Source organism: Scomber scombrus, chromosome 12, assembly GCF_963691925.1.
Source record: "Scomber scombrus chromosome 12, fScoSco1.1, whole genome shotgun sequence".
Classification (NCBI taxonomy): domain Eukaryota; kingdom Metazoa; phylum Chordata; class Actinopteri; order Scombriformes; family Scombridae; genus Scomber; species Scomber scombrus.
In genome coordinates, this window is record NC_084981.1 from 12112812 (window position 1) to 12135101 (window position 22290).

Genomic DNA, 22290 nt, shown 5'->3' on the forward strand with positions numbered 1-22290 from the left:
GTCCAAATGACCGAAAGAGTTTTCAAAAAATATCTTAAGGGATAAAGATGGAAATTTAGGTTGCGTAAATTCTCTGTTTTGGTCAAGATTTTAGAGCAATGTGTTCTTGATGTTTTTCTCTGGCATAGTTTGGTTTGAACAAGTCGCATACGGATCTATTGCCACCTATTATTCTTCTCTCCCCATTTGTAAATAGTGCGTGACTTTTGCCAGCTGTAATTACTGCAATTGCAATAAGTTTAATTTCCACTGCCTCTAGTTGCTCTGCAGTGGTTCCACCTTTTTAAATTGAAAACTGACTAGTAAATCCATTTTTTGAAGTGGTGTTGAAGTTGCATAGTTTACTTGACATTTTAACCATTTTCCATTGATACTACTGGGTAAATGCTGACAGTGATTGCATTTTTGTGTATAAAAAGTGTAATTTTAAAAGTCTAAAAGTAGTATTAAAAGTGTATTTTGTAATTTGAGTATGTATCCAGCAAAAGGTTACAATCCGATTATATGGCACTCAAAACTTGACAGTATTTTTCTTCCTTAACCAATGTTATAACCTCGATGATTGATGGTTTAAAAGCAACAAATTCAAGCAGATTTGAACCCCGAATCTTGAGAAACTACAACTGACAGTTGCACTACCAATTTTAATAAGTGCAAGTCTGGGGAGCATTTCAAGTTTTTCCACCCCTGACAGCATTAATCCGATGTTCTCTGGTCACTGCAGAATGCTTTTATCATCAGTGGGCATCATTATATTCTTGTACGTCTGACAAACTGTTCACTACTGTTTCTAATTTATGTCAGGCTAGTGAATCCATTTTGCTGAAAGGCAGTCACCCAATTTGGTAAGAAACTGTCTGTTACTCACCCCCTTTTTTCCTCTAAATGGAATGAACATTTCCAATTGACGCAAACCATCCCGGCTACGTATCCTATTGGTACACAAAGGAATACCCACATCCAGTCCCTCAACATGGGCTCCAAAAATGAAACGTATCAGCTTTTCTTTGTCTGACACCGCATAGGGAAGCCTTGGCAATAACCTGATGATCTCCAGCCGCAAGACACTTCTTGCCAGCAAAGTGGAAGCATCCAAAGTATCTATTGTATTAGGGGTCATTTCATGTTTTTTCCCCTTTCTCACATTGTTGACATAGCAAAGATTCTCAGTTTGAGTTATTTATATTTTGTGTGTTTTGAATTATATTACTTTTTTGGTCAAAATGAAGTCACCTACATACTGAAAAGTTTTACTTTATGCTTGCCAAGTGTTATTTCTTTGAAGATCACCTGTAATATTCAAGAAAGTGAATAACAGCATTGCCAGAAGGGGGTGAAAGTGCTGTTTTACAACCCACAAATTTTCTGAATTTATCATAATTGTGCAGATTATTTAGTGCTCCTACTATTAGTGCCGCAAAGTATTTAACTTTTTGGTTATGGTTTCTACAACACTTTGTCTCTCCAGAGTATGTAACAGCCTGCTTCCCTCCACCTCTCTCCCCAGTGAAAGTGAATTGGCTCCAGACACACATGGAAGGGTGTCTGTGATAAGTAGGGTGGGCATCACGGTGAGGGAAGAGAGCAAGGGAGGGGTCACACATCCACCCCCATACTAGTTTCCCTGTGTGAGCACGGGTAAGAAAATTACGCCATCGGAAGGTAATTATGTAACCCCGTCTCTTAACAACCGGCTACAAACGGTTCGTACCCCAAAGATTTGATTGACAGACTCTCCCCGAGCCTCTATATAAGAGGAGGGAGGTGGGTGGCTCAGTCACTGTTGAGTCTCCAGTCCTTCGGTCTGTGGATGTAGTCTACCAGAGTGGACTTTACGCTTTTACGCAGGAGGTTACAGGAGATACCACTCACCATCCATTTAACCATCGGTCAAATAAGTCTTCTTTTTTTCCAGCTTTTCTTCATTTCTTTTTTGCCGGATACCTGACTGCCTTAATAAATAAAACTGCACTGTCAGGTAAGTTCAATGGACGACGCAGTGGGCTATTTATTGTTGAACTTTTTTAAGCGTTGGGAGATAGAATAAGCTGTGAGTTAAATTTAACACATCTGCTCGACAAGTAATGAAAACAGCAGAATATGAAGCTCAAAGATGATGGCGACTTCATTCTTTAACAGAACGTCATTAGACAACAGTGCAGAGTCTGTAGGTTTTGTGGTGTCTGACTGCAAGTTATTATAAGCGCGATTTCTTCTTTTTTCTCTTTTTTAAAATTGTGGATTCATTATATAATTTTTCCACAAAAAAAAATCTCCCCATGAGAGGCTCAAGTGCAAAGTCAGCAATTGAGATGGACCCAGGTTGTCGAAAAAAGACATAAGTCTGAGACACAGAAACTAATAAAAATGATTTCTTTTGTGTGTTTGAAGGAAGTATGATACTCAGGAGAAGTCTCTACTTACTGCTCTTATCATTTCATCTCCTCCACGCATTACCTCAAGGTAAGTAGAAACAAATTTATGAAAAACATGTGACTATAGTGTCTAAAAATGTATTATGTGATAACTGAAAACAGCTCAATGCAACTCTTGCCACAAAGATGTGGCGTAATAAAACACCACAGTGAAGTTTTTAAAGGCAAAAAAGTGAAATTGAAGACTAAACCCTCTGAAAAAATGTTGTTAGTTTGTCATTGTTCCTTGATATTAAAAATGGGAATTTCATAATGGGGGAAAAACTGATCAGCTCTCCCTCTCTTCTCAAGTAACTGTCCATTTGCATCCTCTCTTGTCTGAACTTTAGATGGTGAGCAGGAGGACGAGACATCATTTGACTTGTTTGATATCAGCCACATCTCACGCAGGACTCTGGGAGCCAAACAGTTCCGGGGCCAAAACTCAGATGCCCCTGCATACCGTTTCATCCGTTTTGACCACCTGCCCCCAGTGAGAGCCCCTGTACTAAAACAAATACTGCAACAGATCCAAAACAATGAGGGCTTTGTGTTTGTGGCCAGCATACGACAGGACCGCGCCTCACGGGGCACCTTGATTGGTTTGGAGAGCTCTGATGGCCGGCGGCAGTTTGAGATTGTGTCCAATGGACGGGCAAACACTCTGGATCTGGTGTACTGGGTGGACGGCTCACAGAACGTAGTTTCATTCGAGGATGTTGACTTGTCTGACTCGCAGTGGAAGAATATCACTCTTCATGTTCATGGGGAAAATGCAAATTTGTATGTGGGCTGCAGCCTAATAGACAGCTTCATCCTGGATGAGCCTTTCTACGAGCACCTGCAGGCTGAGGGTAGCCACATGTATGTTGCAAAGGGATCCATCCGCGAGAACCACTTCAGGGTAAGATTGAGACTATGGCTTTCTGCTTGCTAGACCAGGATTTCAGAAGATCCAGGAGCTTAAGTTGCTTTTCTTCTTTAGTCCCTGTGTGACTCAGCCATGCTGGGTGAAACATGTTAAGAGGCCCCTGCAGTTTTTTTTTTCACGTCTCATAAGTTTCAGGAAACAAAACTGTGGTTTTACCTAAGCTTATAATAAAAGCTCGTTTTAAACAACAGTTTCCTGAAGCTGAGACTAACATACACCCTTTTAAAGTGTGGCAGAGTGGCTCAGTGTTGCCTCTGTGTGGAGAGGACTCCAAATTTAGACTCCAAATTGCCCCTTGTGTGTAATGCTGAGTGTGAATGTGCGTGAAAAGGTCAAGAATGAACTTCCATGCTCAAGTTTGAATGCACTTGTGTGTGAGCTGTGCCAGGCTGATGCTCAATGCATGCTTGAATTGTATGGAAAGTGGATAACTCTGAAATAATGCAGCCAAAACATTAACAGAAACTGCTACTACAGTGGTAATAACGAGTCTCTGCTTATTTAACAGGGCCTTCTGCAGAATGTACGTTTCATCTTTGACACCACAGTAGAAGACATCCTCCTGAGCAGAGACTGTGAGGTTACCAAGCAAGGTAAGAGTTGGAATTTTCATTCGTAAGGTGCCTAAGCCAGCATTGACCGAAATTTTCCTACTAAATTCCATCTGTGGGAACCATTTCAATTTGTGTGATTTTTATAACCCAAAAGATGAGTCAAAATAATTGTATTAGCAAACTGTTTCAAGCTCTGCAGATGTGGGAAAGTCTCTCACACGCAAACCTCTAAAGCACAGTATCTGTGTTTTGTTAAGTAGGCCTATCAACCACATCAACTTTCCAGACCAAACAGTTCAGCATTCTCAGTTGACTCACTTAGTATAAATTTAACTCTTTGTTTTTTGAAGTGGGACATAAGCTTGCAGATTTCATATGTGGCAAGATTTCCTAACATTACTTCATGTTTACGGAAACAGCAGCATCGACGCAGCAGCTTGAGGTTGCGCAGTGTGCGTGGTGCACAAAAGGAGATACAGATGCTTACATTTATTTCCACTGGCAGTGGACTCAGGATAATGCGCTGGGAAAGAAAATAAAAAAGAGAAAATTAATGCTATACTGCAGAGCAGGGAGCTTCCACTTCCAGCTGCACACACACACACACACACACACACACACACACACACACACACACACACACACATACACACACACACACACACACACACACACACACACACACACACACACACACACACACACACACAGTGAAGTCATGATTTGGCTGATTGGTTTACTTTTCTCAGCTGAAGCTTTTCTCGCATGAGGAATAGTACCTTATGACACTCAGCGGGGCTCACACGAAGAGCGGCTGCAACTCAAAAGAATAAATATGAAGATAATCATCCTTTTTCAACAAAGGTCACCAGATCTGGAAACAGTGTCTTTGGCTCACTGTGACAAAGCAAATCCATATGAGGTGTTTGTGCGTGATAGGGCGGCTGTTGCCACAAGCAGTGTTGAATTCCAGCTGAATGAGTTTATTTGTTTAACAAATGTCACCAAGGCCTGGAAGTTTTCTCCATGCTGGCTGGTACCAGTCAAGGTTCTGCACTGGTAGCAATTTTAATGCCAAAAGACACTCATAAACCCACACAAACCACACTCATAAAAGCTGTCATGTTGGACATTAATGAGCAGTATTAAAACTACCCAACCTTTTGCTCCCTTTTTTAATTCTTTCCTCTATCTGCTTTTTTTTTTTTTTTTTTTTAAGTAGCACACATCTATCATGAGGGAAAAGAATGTGTAAATACTTTCACAGACAAGCAAGTGCGCGTTCACATGCACACACAGCGTGAAGCCCTCCTGAGATTTGAATGAATCCAGCAGACTGAAAAGGAAAGAAAACACAGGGCTGGCTAGAAGTGGGATATCATTGGGCAATTTGGATGACTTCTTGATTCAGTGTCCCCAGTCTGCTATTAATCTTCACCAATTTACATTGCAAGATCCAAAGCAGTTGCAGATATGCCCTGTGCTTTGGCTGAATGACAGGCATTCCATGGAGCTTTGATATGCGACTTGTGTGTTTGTTTTCTCTATCACACATTCATAAAGGTCATCATGCCATAAGTGCTATTCAGTGGTTGGGGTGAAAAGGAAAAATAAAGTAGTAAAGTGAGGGGACATGAAGGAATAAATGCTCAATCAAGATGTCCTATCCTCTGCATTTGGGATCTTTTCCTTTCTTTTTTTATGCAAAGATCACAGCTGGCAGACGCGTTTACTCTAGGCTAGACTTCCTGCTCAAGATTTGCAGATTGTGCAAAAAGCACTCAACATTTAGCCTATTAACACGCATCAAGCAGCCCTCTGGTTAAAGATTGTTCCCTTTCACATTATGCACTGAAAGGTTAGACAAGAAGAGAGGAGTCAGTCAACTTATAAATGATAAATGCTGTGACTCAAGGGACTTTCAAACACTTTAGATTTTACTGTGTTAACTTGTAGACAAAGGTAGTGCCTGCGCTAATGATCTGCTTTAAGGACTGTGAGCTTCACAGGCTCCTTGTAAATCCATCTGTGTGGTCACTCCAGTCTGTTAAGTTCATATTGGAAGTGTTCACTTATCTGAAAGGTCATGGCAATTTATGACGATGGTATGGTTTTCTCATCACACAAGGAACACCCAGATTTCTGCTTTGAGGTCCCCAATGCCAATCCCTTCCCTCCCGCGTCCTGCCACAGCCAATCCTGCTGTCATCTCCTGTGGAAAAATTTACCGTCACCGTTTCAAACAGATACATTGTTCAAATCAAACACTGTTGACTGAACATCTGTTTTCAGGAACACAATAAACATCATAATCACCACATTGTTGTGATCTTTTGGCCGGCTACAGGAAAACAGGAAATCGCTTGGTTCCCCGATCAGAGTCCTTGAGTTTCAATTATGATATCTCTCAAATATGTTTTCCATCAGCAGTCTGCGTAGCTCATTCATTTGCTTGCTTTCTCATTCACCCTGGTGCGTCTCCTTTTCCTTTTCCAGATAATGCCAATATTGTGATCGAGAGCACAGAAATTGTGGATGTGAGTCCCTCTATCACCACAAACATCATTGGTCAGAAGACGGATGAAACGGGCACAGATATGTGTGAACGCTCCTGCGAGGAACTTAGCACTATGTTACAGGAGCTCAACGGCCTCCGTGTTGTTGTCAGTAACCTTATTGACGGCTTGCAAAAAGTGGTAAGTATCAGAAGTGTTTACATAGTGTAAATAATCCTGACTTGAGTTTGATTTAGATGGGCTACTGCCTGTTTTGTTTCTATTTCACAGGCCAATTTCAGTGATGAATGTGAAATCACCAAAGCTGTCTTTGACTGTGGGAAGAAAATTTACATTCTAGAGAAAATTGACATTTTAGGAAAATAAATAATACAATCCTCTGTGCGGCAGCCAGGCGGTAAGAATTAGGTTACTAGGTAACCTACATTGGTTTGAAAGGAAACAGTAAGTAGCCACAGGGCTGTTTATAGAGTCGCCTGTGATGGCTGAATCCCTTTGACTCCTGCTATCTGTGGCAGCGTGAGTCAGACAGATTTTATGACATGTTACATGTGGATATAGGAAGTGTTCCCCTGGCAGCGATGGGGTCCAGTCTAATGTCTGGCTGTGTTTAAACAGCCCATGTGTTTCCTCTGGGAGCCTCCCAGCAATAAGAGAGTCTGGGCATGAACCTTGGGAAAAAAAACTGGCTGGGATGAGAAGGGTCCCTGAGGCTCTTCCAGACCGAGTGGTGTCTTAGATTCTAGTGCTGCACATTGCTACCTCCCTTTTCCAACAAAAGGACACACACACACTCAAACACACAAAAAACCTTTGGCAGTAGTTTATCAACTGACAGCTCCCAAGTGTTCAGGAGTCCAGCCAGAGAATCCCGGGTCTCCAATTGGGTTGGAGGTTAAAATGTTCATTACTGAGCAGCACAGTAGAGATATAAAGAGCTTTAGTGTTTGTAATAATGAGAAGCACACTTCAAAATTACCATTTTACAAGTATTCTCGTAAATAGGAGCCTTTTTGTATAGGTGTTCTTTCAGTCATTCCTCTTTCTGGTCTGTTGAACTTTTCTGGTTCTTTAATCTAAGATTTCTTTAAAATATATGGTGGTTTCCATTTCAGATTATCAGGTTTGCAGAATGTGCTAAAAGAATGACAGGATGCCACATTTAAAAGGAAATTTTGCAACATTTTATGTGGATGTCCAATCAGTAATGACGGTAAATGTAGTAAATTGAAGCAATAGATTTATCAGTGTGTGCTATATTGACTGAGAAAGAGCACATGTAGAGCACTACATCTATCAGGAGCCTTGTGCATGAGCTTTTGATGCCATTTTAGCTGTTGGAAACATAACTAGTTTACAGTATAAGATGTGACCCATCAACAATTAATCTAAATTGTATTGAAATTGCAATATACCCTACTGCACCCTTCAAATTGCAGAAGGTGCAATATTTGTTATGGATTAAATGTGTGTCAAAATAAGTATTGTTGTGCTGCAGAGATGTCTATGCATCATATTCTACAGACTTAAGAAAACATCTTTGTTTGGTATAGATCCCCACAAAAATGACACAATAATCCTTTAATACAGTATGTTTTTTAATGAAAATTAGAATAATGATGTAAACATTATAATTTCTTAATAAATATCATAAATCATATCGCAATTGCAATATCAGTCAAAATAATCTCAATTAGATATTTTTTCAAAATCGTTAAGAGTTATAGTTATTGGTGAAATGGTCTTTTAACCCTTAAAAGTTATATGCACAGAGGCTAAATTTAGGCATATAACTTAACTGGTTTTAAACTTAAGAAATATTTTTTCTACATGAGTAATATTAAAGTAAGTAGCAGTATTTCTACTTGAGCAGAATGTCCTATTTCTCTTTCCACCTGGCGAAAAGTATCTTCACACGTCCTCTCTTAAAGCACTCACCCTGCCAGCAGGTGCATACCTTTCCCTGCTTATTGGAATGTGGTGTATCATTATCATGAGCGTATCCTAATCATTTCTGACTGCAAACATGTCTGCTGTTGTATGTTCAGACAGAGGAGAACACAGTCATGAAGGAGGTCCTTGGGAGGATGAAGAACACAAAGGAGAAAAACATGTGCTGGCAGGATGGCCGACTGTTTGACGATAAGGAAGACTGGGTTGTAGACAGCTGCACCAAATGTACCTGCCAGGTAGAGCCCAGTCGTATGGAAATATGTACTTATTTGCTATAGATATGAATGACCCTGATATATCACTCAATATTCATTGATGGCAGGAGTCCAAGATAGTGTGTCACCAAATTACCTGCCCTCCAGTGGCCTGTGCCAGCCCCTCATTTGTGGATGGCGAGTGCTGCCCCGTGTGTATACGTAAGTAGTCAGCACCTCCTATATGCTAATGCACTCATCATATAAACACAGTTATAAACACACACACAGTTTTATGCATGCATGCTATTTTAATTTAATGGTGCAATATGCCGTAAAAAACAATATTCTACGCATATTAAAATTTAAAGCCACAGCTCTGTTGCAGCCAGTTTGTCTTTGTGAGCGAACCACATATTTATTGGTCAAAGTATAAGACACTCAAAATGGCTACTGTGGGTTTTTCAGATGAGGTCATGTAATAAACAGACAGACATAAAGACTGTGTAGTAATTGTCTTATTTCAGAACTTTTATTATTCTGTTTTAGCAGTGAGTGGATATGGGAGTGTCTCTTAAACAAAATTAGGAAAAAAATGTTGACTCTATGCTTCAAATTATTCAAGCATTAGACAGCGAGGATGGCTGGTCTCCATGGTCAGAGTGGACAGAGTGCACAGTCACCTGCGGGACAGGAACTCAACAGAGGGGCAGGTCATGTGACGCAACCAGTAACCCCTGCACCGGACCTTCAATCCAGACCCGCAAGTGCAGCTTGGGCAAATGTGACAGCCGGGGTGAGGATTTTTTCTTGAGTAATTTATCTCCAGTAGTAACCACCTCATTGCTGTGATATTATCATGATCAAAGTATGTGTGTGCTATTGCCGCAGCTACACACTAATCGAAGACAAACAACAATAGGACATATGGGAAGGAGAACCGTGATGGAAATGTGGAAAAACTCAGCACTGAGTTAAATATGAGATGTGATCCTCCTAAGTGCAAAGGACTGAGTTCACGCCTCCATAAATCTGTTGAAAATGGATCCATCTGAGTGAGGCTGAATCTGAGTGAAGAGTTGGATCGCATGGTTGGCTTGCAGGGTGTGCCCAGTCACAGTTAATTCCAAATAAATCACTGGCTTAGAGGGTGTTCCACAGTGCAATGACTCACCACTGCCTGCCATGCAAAAATATGAAATATTAAAGAATTTGACCATTAGATTTACTATATATGAGTTGGGGTTTTTGCTAGATTTGTGCTGGATGCTGAAACTGATGAATTGGGTGTTTGATAGTTTGTGTGATTAGCATCTGTTATTGCTTGCAGCTAACATTACACTGCATCTGTGTGAGCGACTGAATCAATCTAACCGCTAGAGGATAGTTTACACACAATGACATAAATACTGGCACAAGCATCTTAGAATATCTTTGAAACTGAGCCATTGTCACCAACATGTCATAATGTTTACTTGTAGAAAATGTGGTTGCCATTTTTTAAAACCTTTGCAGATTATACGTGTCTGTTACTATTTGACTGAATGGAAATCTAGAGGATAACACATGATGTGTGTTTTGGTGATCTTTGACTGATATGTTTGATACCCAGTTCGTCAGGACGGAGGGTGGAGCTTGTGGTCACCGTGGTCGTCCTGCTCAGTGACCTGTGGAGAGGGACAGATTACCAGAATACGACACTGCAACGCCCCTGTGCCGCAACTGGGGGGCAAAGACTGTGAAGGAAGTGGGAGAGAGACTCAGCGCTGCACTGCGAATCCTTGTCCCGGTAAGTATTTCAGCCCGCAAGTGGAACGCTCAAAGCAGCATCTCCATTACAGCAGTGTCTGTGTCAAACAACCAGACTTCCTCGTGCCTCATGGCTCCCCAGAGGCAACATTCCCCACTGGCCTCCTGTCTGTCTTTCAGGAAATGTTGACCCAAATCAGCTCAGTATGTTTTCTCTGGTAGTATTAAGTTCCAGGCTTCTGACTCTCCAGCTGCTCTTTAGAATTAGGACTTTTAATTTAATTTGGAAACAAAGAGTTTAAATCTGTGACACAGAGCTATGGTTCAGATATTGTTCGGGTATATATACTAAACATTTGTCTTATTTTTAGTTGATGGGGGTTGGGGTCCTTGGTCTCCATGGGCAACCTGTTCAGCAACATGCGGAGGTGGAATCAAAAGTCGGACGCGTGAATGCAACAGCCCTCAACCTCAGTATGGCGGCAACAAGTGTATTGGAGAGGCCAGTGACAGTGACAACTGTAACAAAAAGGCCTGTCCTATTGGTAAGCACTAGTCCCTCTGCATTTTGTTTTTGCTTTAGCAATGGCATTATTGGTCTCTCTGTCAGTCCACCACTCCAGAATAAAATATCTAAACAACTATGGGATGGATTGCCATGAAACATTTCATGACATTCATGGCGTCTAGATGATGAAAACTACTGAGTTTGGTGACCCCCTGACTTTTTCTCTAAATCCATAATCAGTGTGTGTGTTTCGTACTAATTAGCAAATGTTGGCGTGCTAACATACAAACTAAAATGGTAAACATGGTAGATTTACACCTGCTTAACATCACCACGCTGGCATTGGGATTTAGCATGCTGATGTTAGCATTTAGTACTAAGCATTCCCTGTGCTTACAGAATAGCATGGCTGACTCTTAAATGTTTTCCTATTTTGACTGAATGCAGGACCTCACTGGTAACAAGTTTACTGCTTCTGAAAAGAGATGATGTTGTAGAATTTTTTTAAATGTAATTTGTTCAATGAAACGCGAAAAATCAGCAACAAATCCCAAAATATCTGCATAGATTGATAACGGTTAACTAGAAAATATGTTGTTTTGTAATTTGGGTGAACTAATTCTTTAAAGTCTGTTCCAGTTGGTGGGGCTTTATTTTGAATTATCACATTAGATAATAACTGTATACTGCGAACAAAAGTTGAATCATTTGGAGACACACTATACAGATATGTTAAGCATATTTAAATCAGTTTCCCTGTATGAATTGTTATTGTCTAAATCCTTTGCAGATGGCTGTCTGTCTAACCCGTGCTTCGGTGGAGTGGAGTGCAACAGTTCTCCAGATGGTTCCTGGGAATGTGGCCCATGCCCTGCTGGTTTTCGTGGAAATGGTACCCACTGTGAAGACATTAATGAGGTAAGGATTCCTGTTTGCCTTAGGTGCACAAACCAAACGTATGTTTAGTACTTCATTCATGTAACATTTGTTTGCATTTGCTGCTTCCTGTCTTTCCTTTCCCCAGTGTGACATGGTGTCTGATGTTTGCTACAAAGTGAGTGGAACGCAGCGCTGCATCAACACTGATCCAGGTTTCCACTGCCTGCCCTGTCCAAAGCGGTACAAGGGCACCCAACCTTTCGGTATGGGGGTGGAGGCTGCCAAGAAGAACAAACAGGTGAGTCAGTGCCAGCAACAGGCTGTTGATTGGATTACCCATTATCAACACTTGAAGCTGCAGTTTGAGTGATTTATCAGCTTCATACCTGCAGTGTGGTTGTTTGCACAGGGTTGGAGGGGAGGCCCAGGGCCACCATATATGAATGTGAGACAACTTGACCCAGTGTCAGTGAGCAGAGGGAGAGTGGGGGAGAGTGTAGCAACTCTTAACAACAAACATATGTTACTCATATCTGTTATTTTCATTGTAAGATCAGAGGCAGTTTATATTTTTACTAAATAGATTGGTTCTTTGATTCTTCTCTCTCTCTCTCTCTCTCTCTCTCTCTCTCTCTCTCTCTCTCTCTCTCTCTCTCTCTCTCTCTCTCTCTCTCTCTCGTAGTTAGTTAGTTAGCTGTTTCAGAGGGAGGTTTTGAAGATAAATCTAATAATGGCTTTCGTGACATTGCCTTGAACCGCTAGCCTTATTTGACCTCACTTGCTAGCTAACCTAGTCAATATGCGCACGCATCAAAAGTTCTAACTCATCAGAATTGCTATTTGTCATATTTGACATCATGTTAGCATGTGCCATTTACTGACTGCAGACATTTTCTTTTCTTTTTTTTCTTATTCTATGATTGCACATATAACCTACTGCATAAGATACATTCATCTTTATTAACACGGGTCAACAGATATTCTTGCTAGGTTGCTCAGGAGCCCTACTTGGATCAAGATGATGCAAACCATGCTGGCCTGGCTGTTTGTTTACATAGTTAAAAGGGCATGAAGTGCTTTGAGCAGGAGACAGACAGGCTTATAATTTCTGACATCACTAGTATTATTTAAGACAGAAATCATATGTCAGACAAAATTAAGCACCAACTCTTGATTTAAAAAAATGTTTGGTTCAGCTGTCCTACTTCCAACGTCGCTGATATGGACCATTTAGTCACTCTCTGGCCTCTGCAGCTGTTTGACTTTGATTTGATGCCCCAATTTCACTAATTGATTTGGGAAAAAGGGAATTGTCTCATCGCTGGCATTAGAGGGCTCCATTTTGCAGTTTTGATCAAACGTCTGTTCTCGCTGTCATTTTCTGCTCTATGAGCTCATGGAGTGGCATCCAAACTGGAGTTGCATTCATCCTCTGGTAATGAGTGGCAGCTGTGAATAACTTATGCTGCAGTTAAGTGGCAATAGTGGGTCATAGTGGGATGTATGATGCATTAAGTGGGATATCGCCCAGGAGTGCCCCAGACTAAGGCTGTCAAAAATCTCACCTTTTACCATCCGCCTCACTCTGGAGTTGTTGTTTAGTTTGGAGGGGCATTCAAGAAAGAGAACTAACAACAGAATTGAAACCATAACAAAATGGAAACCACTTAAAAAGAAACTGATGACCGGGACATGGAGGGCCAACTTTTTCCTATTTCTGGAAGATCATATTGGTAAAAGGCAAATCTCAAAATACAGTTTCACTTGCCCTCTTTTCTCCAGGTGTGTGAGCCAGAGAACCCATGCAAGGACAAGACGCACAACTGTCACAAATACGCCGAATGCATCTACATCAGCCACTTCAGTGACCCAATGTACAAGTGTGAGTGTAGGACTGGTTATGCTGGAGACGGCTTCATTTGTGGAGAAGACTCAGACTTGGACGGCTGGCCTAATCAGAACCTTGTGTGTGGCGCCAACACCACTTATCACTGCAAGAAGGTATTTCACTGAAATATCTGTCACCTTCCTTCCATCATTAATGGAGAACAACAAACGAATCAGTCTGCAGCACTTATGTGATGAAGTTGCCTCTAAAACTGATGAACCTCCCACAACTTTTTCAGGACAACTGCCCCACTCTGCCTAACTCTGGACAAGAAGACTTTGACAAAGATGGTCAAGGAGATGCTTGTGACAAGGATGACGACAATGATGGAATCCTCGATGAGAGGGTATGAGAGTTTTTAACACATCTGTATTTATCATCACTTTCAGGGTGATTAGTGTCAGTCACTAACAAACATGTACTCTATAACACAGGACAACTGCCCCCTCCTTTTCAATCCTCGTCAGTTTGACTTTGACAAGGATGAAGTTGGTGACCGCTGTGACAACTGTCCCTATGAGCACAACCCTGCTCAAATTGACACTGACCACAATGGAGAAGGGGACGCCTGTGCAGTGGACATTGATGGAGATGGTAAAATAATTACATCTTAGCAAAGACTAAACAGCTAAAATATTGTAATTAGTCCATACAGGGCAGCTTATTAGTATATCTTCTACCTTAAAGTATCAAGCAAATGTCATGATATACCCATGTCTTTCTCAGGAATTTTGAATGAGAATGACAACTGCCCATATGTGTACAACACTGAGCAGAAGGACACTGACATGGATGCAGTTGGTGACCAGTGTGACAACTGTCCACTGCTGCACAATCCTGACCAGGTACTATAACACACTGTATATATTATAGTCACATGTTACAGTAGAGTACGTACAGGAAGTGTTTAACATCCTTATTTATCCAACAGACTGATGTAGACAATGACCTGGTCGGAGATCAGTGTGACAATAACCAAGACATTGATGAAGATGGCCATCAGAACAACCTGGACAACTGTCCCTATGTGGCAAACGCCAACCAGGCCGACCACGACAAGGATGGCAAAGGAGATGCATGTGACTATGATGATGATAATGATGGCATACCTGATGACAAGGACAACTGCAGACTAACACCCAATGAAGATCAGCTGGACTCTGATGGTAAGGGAGATTTTAAAGGGTTTAATTGTTGCAGGGTGGGTGCATGCTCATTATTATTAACTGTTCAATGCAAATGCAGAAATGTAAAAAAACATTTGTCTAATACATTTTTGGAAGATAAGATGACACTGATATTGATTTTGGTTTCTAGACTATCAAACTAGGTAGCCAGACAGCAACAAAGCCAAGAGCAAACCTATAATTCTGTGGCAAGATGAATTACTTATTGCTTATGTTGACCAAGCTTAGATCAGTTGTACATTAAAAAACAGTTTGCCATCCATACATTGTACTTTTAATATTTAATGCTACAGGCATGATGATAGTGCGAAAACTGTGGCAATGATGAGTCAGATCAGGAGTTCAGCTTAATGCATGATTTAATACGAGCTCGGTTCTCGCCGTCATGCATTCAGACAAAGACAAGGATTGTCTAAAGAATCCTAATATTTATACCTTCGACACAGTTGCTCAAATATAGTACAATGCCCATCTTGGGTAGAATAGGATATTCTTGGTAAGGTCATAAAAGTTATTCTGGTCATTCTTTAACAGGTTTGTCAGACAGCCTCCAGACGTGAAGGAGCCGCTGGACTATAGTCAGCAGAAAATACATACTAACACATGATCAGGGTTGATGCAGCTATTATGATTTCAGTTAAATGCAGTCATTTAATTAATGCCATTAAAATCACAATTATCACCTGTTTATTACACATGCCTAGACACAACAGTACACAGACAGTACTCCATGCACACAGATCCACACAGTGATATTTACATTTTGCTTCAGTTCTCCCAGATGTCTTCACAGTTAGCAATTAGTGTGTTTACAGCAGGTGTGAAATGTGGCTGTGGAAAGAGTCAAGTACTGTGCTGGCATTGGTGATGTCATTCTGCATGACTTCAGTGAGCAGCCCAGAAGGGCACAGGCCAGGCTGTGAAGTTTTTATTTCCTTCAGGCTTTGCTCTTGATTAATCCACAGTGCCCAATTTGAGCAGGGTTACCTGGAGTTTGTACAGCTGCCTGTAACTGGAAACAGATGGCGAAGGAGGAAGGCCCTGGACGCTAACACTCTCACACTCTTCACAGCTCGTCAGATAGTGTTTATTTGATGGAATCATTTTAGCCCCTTGTGCAATAACAAAGATGATGACAGAAAGCAGCTAGCTACTTCCACGCTGTGGCCTTCATTAGCCACTGGCGTCCAGTCTTCTGTGTCTCTGGCCTGCAGTTTGGCTCTAATAGACTTCAGGTTTCAGACAGTTACAAGTATCAGTGGAAGTTGTCACAGCATGAAAAGATGGCTTATTTGGCTCAGTTGATTTGGCAAGGGTATTAAAGCCAATTTCCTGGGAGGAACAGGTATTTTTCCATCCATTTTTAATATAAACTTGGAGGAGCTTCTCAACACTCACTGCGGTGGAAGTATCATGACACTCTTATTAGCTGCCATAGAGAATTTTCCATACTATAGATACTTATATATTTGATGTTTTTTTTAACAGGCGATGGAAGAGGTGATGCCTGCAAAGACGACTTTGACAACGACAATATCCCGGATATTCTTGACGTGTGTCCAGAAAACAATGCCATCAGTATCACAGACTTCAGGAAGTTCCAGATGGTCCACTTGGATCCTAAGGGAACCACTCAAATTGATCCCAACTGGGTGGTCAGACACCAGGGCAAAGAGCTTGTTCAGACTGCCAACTCTGATCCAGGCATTGCAGTAGGTGAGTAAACCAAATCTGTGCTTGCTAACAACTTTTTATTGATGATTTACTACTCTATAGAATAACCATTTTGACTAAACAGAGTCCTAACATTAAGCATCTCTCACCCTCATAGGCTTTGATGAGTTCAATGCTGTGGACTTCAGTGGCACAATGTACGTGAACACAGACAGAGATGATGACTATGCAGGCTTTGTATTTGGCTACCAGTCGAGCGGGCGCTTTTATGTCGTGATGTGGAAGCAGATCACACAGACCTACTGGGAGGACAAGCCCTCCAAGGCCTTTGGCATCTCTGGTGTTTCACTCAAAGTCGTCAACTCGACCACTGGCACTGGAGAAAACCTCAGGAATGCTTTGTGGCACACAGGCAACACTCCTGGGCAGGTGGGCTGAGGTTTATATGCTATTTGGTCTGTATGAAAGGCTGTGGCAGTATTTTTTGTAAGTGTTGTTAATGATTTTACATAGGTGCGTACTCTGTGGCATGACCCCAAAAACATTGGATGGAAGGATTACACAGCCTACAGGTGGCATCTCATCCACAGACCAAAGACTGGTTTCATCAGGTAAGAAATAAAGTAGCAAGGTACAGCTAAGAAAAACCAAGCAGTCCAGAGTAGTACAGTATTTATTGTTTGTATGATGTATGATGTGTAATCACTCACAGAAAAATAGGTAAAATAATGTGAATGTGACAACAAATCAAAACAAAGAAGTTTACCAAAGTGCTAATAATAATAATAATAATAATAATAATTGCTTAAATAATCAAATTTAAGCAAAACATTGGCCCCTATTTCTTTGCCTATTTTCTGTTGCTCACCACTGATCTACAGTATCCATAAGTGCTTTATTAACACAATGAAATCTAAAATATCTGTAATGTCATTTGCAGGGTTGTGGTCTATGAAGGTAAACAGATCATGGCTGACTCAGGACCAATTTATGACAAGACATTTGCCGGAGGAAGGTTAGGCTTATTTGTCTTCTCTCAAGAGCTGGTCTTCTTTTCCGATCTCAAGTATGAGTGCAGAGGTTAGTAGAAACAATTTCAATTTCTTTAAATTTATAATTATATATTTCTGTTCTGTTTTGCAATACAGAAATGGTGTTTGTCTATATGTGTACATATGCAGAAATACAAGCTTAGAAATCTATATGCAACTGCTAAGAGACCTGACTTTATAAAGTAACTCAATATTATACATTTTGCAGTAACTGCAACCAGGTCAAAGGAAAGTGCACTGTATAATGTTTTTACTGACACAACTGTCATATAGCAAAGCATTGTAATTCCCACTGTTTTCTGTGTGAAGGAGCTGTTAACTGGCATAGGGATGAAGTTACATTATAACCAGGACATGATAGACTTTCCTTATGGGGTTAACAAACCTTCTTTGGGGGTTGTCAACCTTCTTTAATGTCTGATCTTTTGTTTTCTGAACCAGAAAAAAATGCATTAAGGCAACATGTCATATAATAACTATATATCCACTTCTACATCAAGTGCATAAACAAAGACTTACTGTAAATACACTGTGGTATAAAAGTGGTACAACCATAATGCACATTTCATGAGCAAGGACCACACCATCAACAAGAGGCATTTAAATTACTGATTGATGTCCAAGGCTTGAAAGTAGCTTGTAGTTCTTCCACTTGCTGTCTGCGTTGTGGGGAAGTTTTGGTCGTGAATCAGCCGTAGCACCCAGGCACCACAGACCCCCAAAACCTTCAGTTACCTAAAACAAGATTGAGCAGATCTGAGATCTTTGAGATCTGAATGGAGAGATGGACAAGGAATAGAATTTTATAATTATTAGGCACGATCCAGAAGAGTGCTGGGGCTGTTTTTGCAAACAAGGTGAGCCTAACAACAAAGTAATATGCACCTTGCCAGTGGACGCCAAAGTCCAGAAGTCAGGGTAGATAGGGAGAACTTTGAAATCGCTGGTGATATCTGCTTTTGAGAGTTTGACGAAGCTCTTACATGGTTGATGGTGACGTAGTTAAGGTAGAAGTCATCGTTCAGATTCAAGCTATTAAAGCTGGCGATGGTACCCTCCTGAAAGATTAATGATAATGCATTTCTTTCCGCAGTATTTCATGGTTGCAATACCAAGGAGGCTGATGCAGAAGTTAGGAAAAGGGCAAATGGGCAAATAAAACTCTTGTTTGGGTTTGATGTAGCTTAGTGTAGGCAGGAATGGAGCAGGCAGTGAATGAGACCAGGCACCAAATATAGCATGGTAGGGCTGTGTGGGTGGTAAAGATGCTGCAGTAAATTTCATTGTCCAGTTTGCCCTAGCATGTGACCTCATTGAATTGTTTAGGACAGTAAAGTGGACGTAATATTGGGAGACACCATTGCCGAAGCCCTGATGAAGCCCAATGGTGATAGACTGTACTTGAATTGTCTTGTTCCCTCTTTTCTGATGAGGATGGGCTGGGGGATGCAGAGGTTACATCAGACTAATTGTAGTAGTCTTGTATGTTGAGGAGAGATGAACTGGGCAAGATACCAACCATGGAAGAGACTGTGTTGAGGCTTGCTGGATTCATGCGCTTCATTGGTGGCTTTTGGATTATGGAAAGCAGGGCATCAGGCACAGAGGAAACAGGGAAGTTTTCAGGTTGTGTCACTAGGTCTGATATCGCGGGCTGATGCAAACCTTGGACATGATCGTCCGGATTTTGTCTGAATAGGTCATCATGGATACTGAGACAAAGTCCATACTCAAGGTGAAGTGAGTAGATGGATGATGTTGCCCGTAGGATGGAAGAATAGCACACTTTTCTGAAAGCAATTGAGAAGATGGTACGTGATCTCGGTTCTGGCGCAGAGAGCGAAAGAGGAGGCGTGGGTTAGGCGGGTATTTAAAGGAATGCCCGAAGTGAACGCAGTTGAGGTGTGGTTCCACTCCTGAAACTCTACTAGATACCTTCAGTACATGAACATTACATATATATTATGCATAAATATATAGGGAAGCTTAAGTGTGTGTTTATGTCTGTTTATGTATGTATGTGTCTGTGTGAATGCAAAGTGAACACATACTGTGTATAGACATATGTGGGCACATGTATAGACATAAAAAAAAAAATATTAAAAAAACAGAGGGAGACAATGATGTGATGTTTAAACCTTCAACATCTTTTTCAATACTCAGATAAGCCGGAGTTGCCAACAAGGTTAACAAGGTAATGATGAGGTGGTTATGTGTTGTGTGTTGGCTGAAGCAAGAAAAAGTCACGCTATGTTTCTGTTTGTCAGCTTGCCCATGTGCAATGCCCCAGATGCATTGTGAAAGGCCTTGTGTGTTTGGCCCAAGGTCCAGATCTGTTGAGCACTAAACTGTGGAAAATGAGCCTGCAGCCTTTTCACAATCACAGCCATGTTACTGAAGATACGCTTTTTGATGCACACAATGCACATGTTGTTGCTGCACTTTGGCACTTTTACTGTGTGAATTTCGCTGATTGTCCTAGTTTTGATTATAAATATGGTGGTAATGGAAGCTATTTTGTCAATCTTTCCACAGATAACTGAATCAAGTTGGATAGAAAAACATCAGAGAGACACAAAGTCAAGAATCTCTCAAAGTAAACATCACGTCATCACTAAATCTGTTTCAGCATAAATGAGACTTCCCATACATTTCCGTGTTTTGCCTTGATCCACCCGCTGGAGAGGAAACCATGGTCCATTCCAGTTTTCCTGGTGACTCGTATACATTTCCCCTTGCTGGGAAAGAAAAATGGATGAGAGTGGACAAGTTTTAAAAAGGCTCTGCAATATCTAATTATAACTATTGTACTTATGTCTACATTTTTTTAAAGGATTCATTGTACAACCACTTACATGTTGTATGTGCTTTCCTACGGTTTCCTACTTTCTGCAAATTGTAAGTGACTCAGTTGTTCTTTATCTTTGATACATTGCTCTCCGCCGGCTCCATTTCATGGCTTCTGTCTTGCAGAACAACTAAACCTACAGTGTCAAACAAACATAAACTGTAACCAAAAACATTACCATTTAGCTGTCTCAAGTCCATTACTGTTTCTCCTCATTCTTTTCATCCTGAATGTGCTTTTCTATGGAGAACTTGAGTGAACAATTTTAATAAGCCATTTTAGTAAGTGCCAAAGATGTTTATACTAAGTCTGTATTATAATTCCTTTTTGTAAATTATTTATGCCTTGCTTGTTGTGTTTGTTTGCATTTTTTTGCTAGAGTTTGTAAATAATTATTTATTTGTTTACACTGACAAAACGCATGATTGAATATCACAAATGTTAAGATAACACATTATAGTATTGCAAGATTCTGTGTTGTCATGCACTTCCCTTACTTGTTACGAAATGAGTGTCATCTGACCTCCTCTCTTAGATAAACTATAATGTAAAGCTTCGAGAAGGATACAACATCAGCTGCTTTTAAATAATCACATACATAAACACAGCATGTGTTTATTTTTGTGATAAGACCTGCCAGAGAGTTAATTCTGGTTGTATGTGTATGTTAAAAAAGCCACTGTGTTTATTTTCTTAGCTGTCCAGACAGGGCCTCATTGTCCCAGAAGTCAAATTTCACTTTGGTACACGTGGAACATTTTTCCGTGCTCATACTCTTTATCTATAGGAGCTTATAAATGGTCCATCACCAAAATTGGCTGCCAATTGGACTACTGGCAATATAGCCAGCACCGTTTTCTAACTTGATATTGAAACACTATGTATTTTTTGCTAGTCTTTAATTATTCTTGGCAATAACATCAGTTTTAAAGGTAGTGAAATAATTGAAGTTGCAGTTGAAGTGTTTGATTCCCAGTAAATTTAACATTGTTGCTTTCACAACCCTGACTTTTCTGGAGCTGCAGGTGTGTCTGCTACACAGTGGAAAGTACCAAGTACCATATCACAGCTGAGAGTCTGAGGTTTAACATTTAGTCATTATGTGTGACGGCATTATTAACAATGACTACAATGAGAATACCTACTACAAAATACTTTTTTCCATTCATATGTTATAGTCATGAGTATCACTTATGGATGTTGTTAAACTTTATAGTGTCAGTTGAAAAGGAATCCAGATGAAGGTCTTTGAAGACAAAGTGTGGTTGTGTGACTGTATAGTGTGGATCCAGGAGTTGTCATTAGTCTGTATAGCATTCGTTTTCTTCCATGTTTGGTTTCCAGCTTGTTCATTTCATTGAGTTTGCAATGCACAAAATGTAAATGTTTTTGTATACTTGTGTTGTTAGATATACATTTTCTACAAACATTAGTGTAAGATTGTCCTGTTTCATAAATAAATCACTTGTACACTATTTTGTTGATTGCATGACGATTACCAGGTATCATCATTTCTGTAACCCTAACCCTAACTATTAACATAATGATTTTTAATCAATATTACTGATACAGTGTAAAACACATCTCTCCATTCTCTCAGACATCCCTAGACTCTGGTGATGTTTTCAAATGCTTTTTCAAATATGTTATAAACATCTGGGCATTGTACTTTTTAACAAACATTAGCATAGCATGCCACATGTGTGTCATGTCCATGCATTTTAGGCTTTTTGTGTATCACTTAACAGTTTTGGTTTGGTTTGGCACACAAACCACACAGAGCTAGGGAAAGATCATGGTTTGGGTTCAAATGATCAGTAAAATGCAGTAAAATTGTCCAAGCCTGATGTTAAAAATGTTCGATTTTACAACAAAATGCCCCATGTGACTGAAACAAAAGTTTGGCTATTGATCTCGAACAGTGGTCCTCTATCTCTTCAGCA

The 22290-nt window shown here is 40.5% G+C and overlaps 1 protein-coding gene across 1 annotated transcript; it reads left to right on the forward strand.

The window, feature by feature from the left end:
- The first annotated feature begins 1803 nt into the window (after positions 1-1803).
- On the forward strand, positions 1804-21822 carry thbs2a (thrombospondin 2a). Its single transcript, XM_062430144.1, has 23 exons — positions 1804-1978; positions 2392-2463; positions 2765-3318; positions 3854-3938; positions 6396-6595; positions 8464-8604; positions 8691-8784; positions 9188-9358; positions 10175-10351; positions 10683-10856; positions 11610-11737; positions 11844-11996; positions 13481-13699; positions 13825-13932; positions 14021-14180; positions 14313-14431; positions 14518-14752; positions 16262-16489; positions 16605-16876; positions 16961-17058; positions 17388-17527; positions 19663-19693; positions 20035-21822. The coding sequence occupies exons 2-23, from the start codon at positions 2397-2399 to the stop codon at positions 20036-20038; spliced, it is 3558 nt and encodes a 1185-aa protein (XP_062286128.1). The 5' UTR covers positions 1804-1978; positions 2392-2396; the 3' UTR covers positions 20039-21822.
- Positions 21823-22290: the final 468 nt, after the last annotated feature.

Coding starts and splice junctions, on each gene's coding strand:
- thbs2a (XM_062430144.1), top strand. CDS start 2,397: ATGATACTCAGGAGAAGTCTCTACTTACTGCTCTTATCATTTCATCTC. Junction 6,596..8,463: donor TTGACGGCTTGCAAAAAGTG/GTAAGTATCAGA, acceptor TTGTATGTTCAG/ACAGAGGAGAACACAGTCAT. Junction 14,181..14,312: donor AGTGGACATTGATGGAGATG/GTAAAATAATTA, acceptor TGTCTTTCTCAG/GAATTTTGAATGAGAATGAC.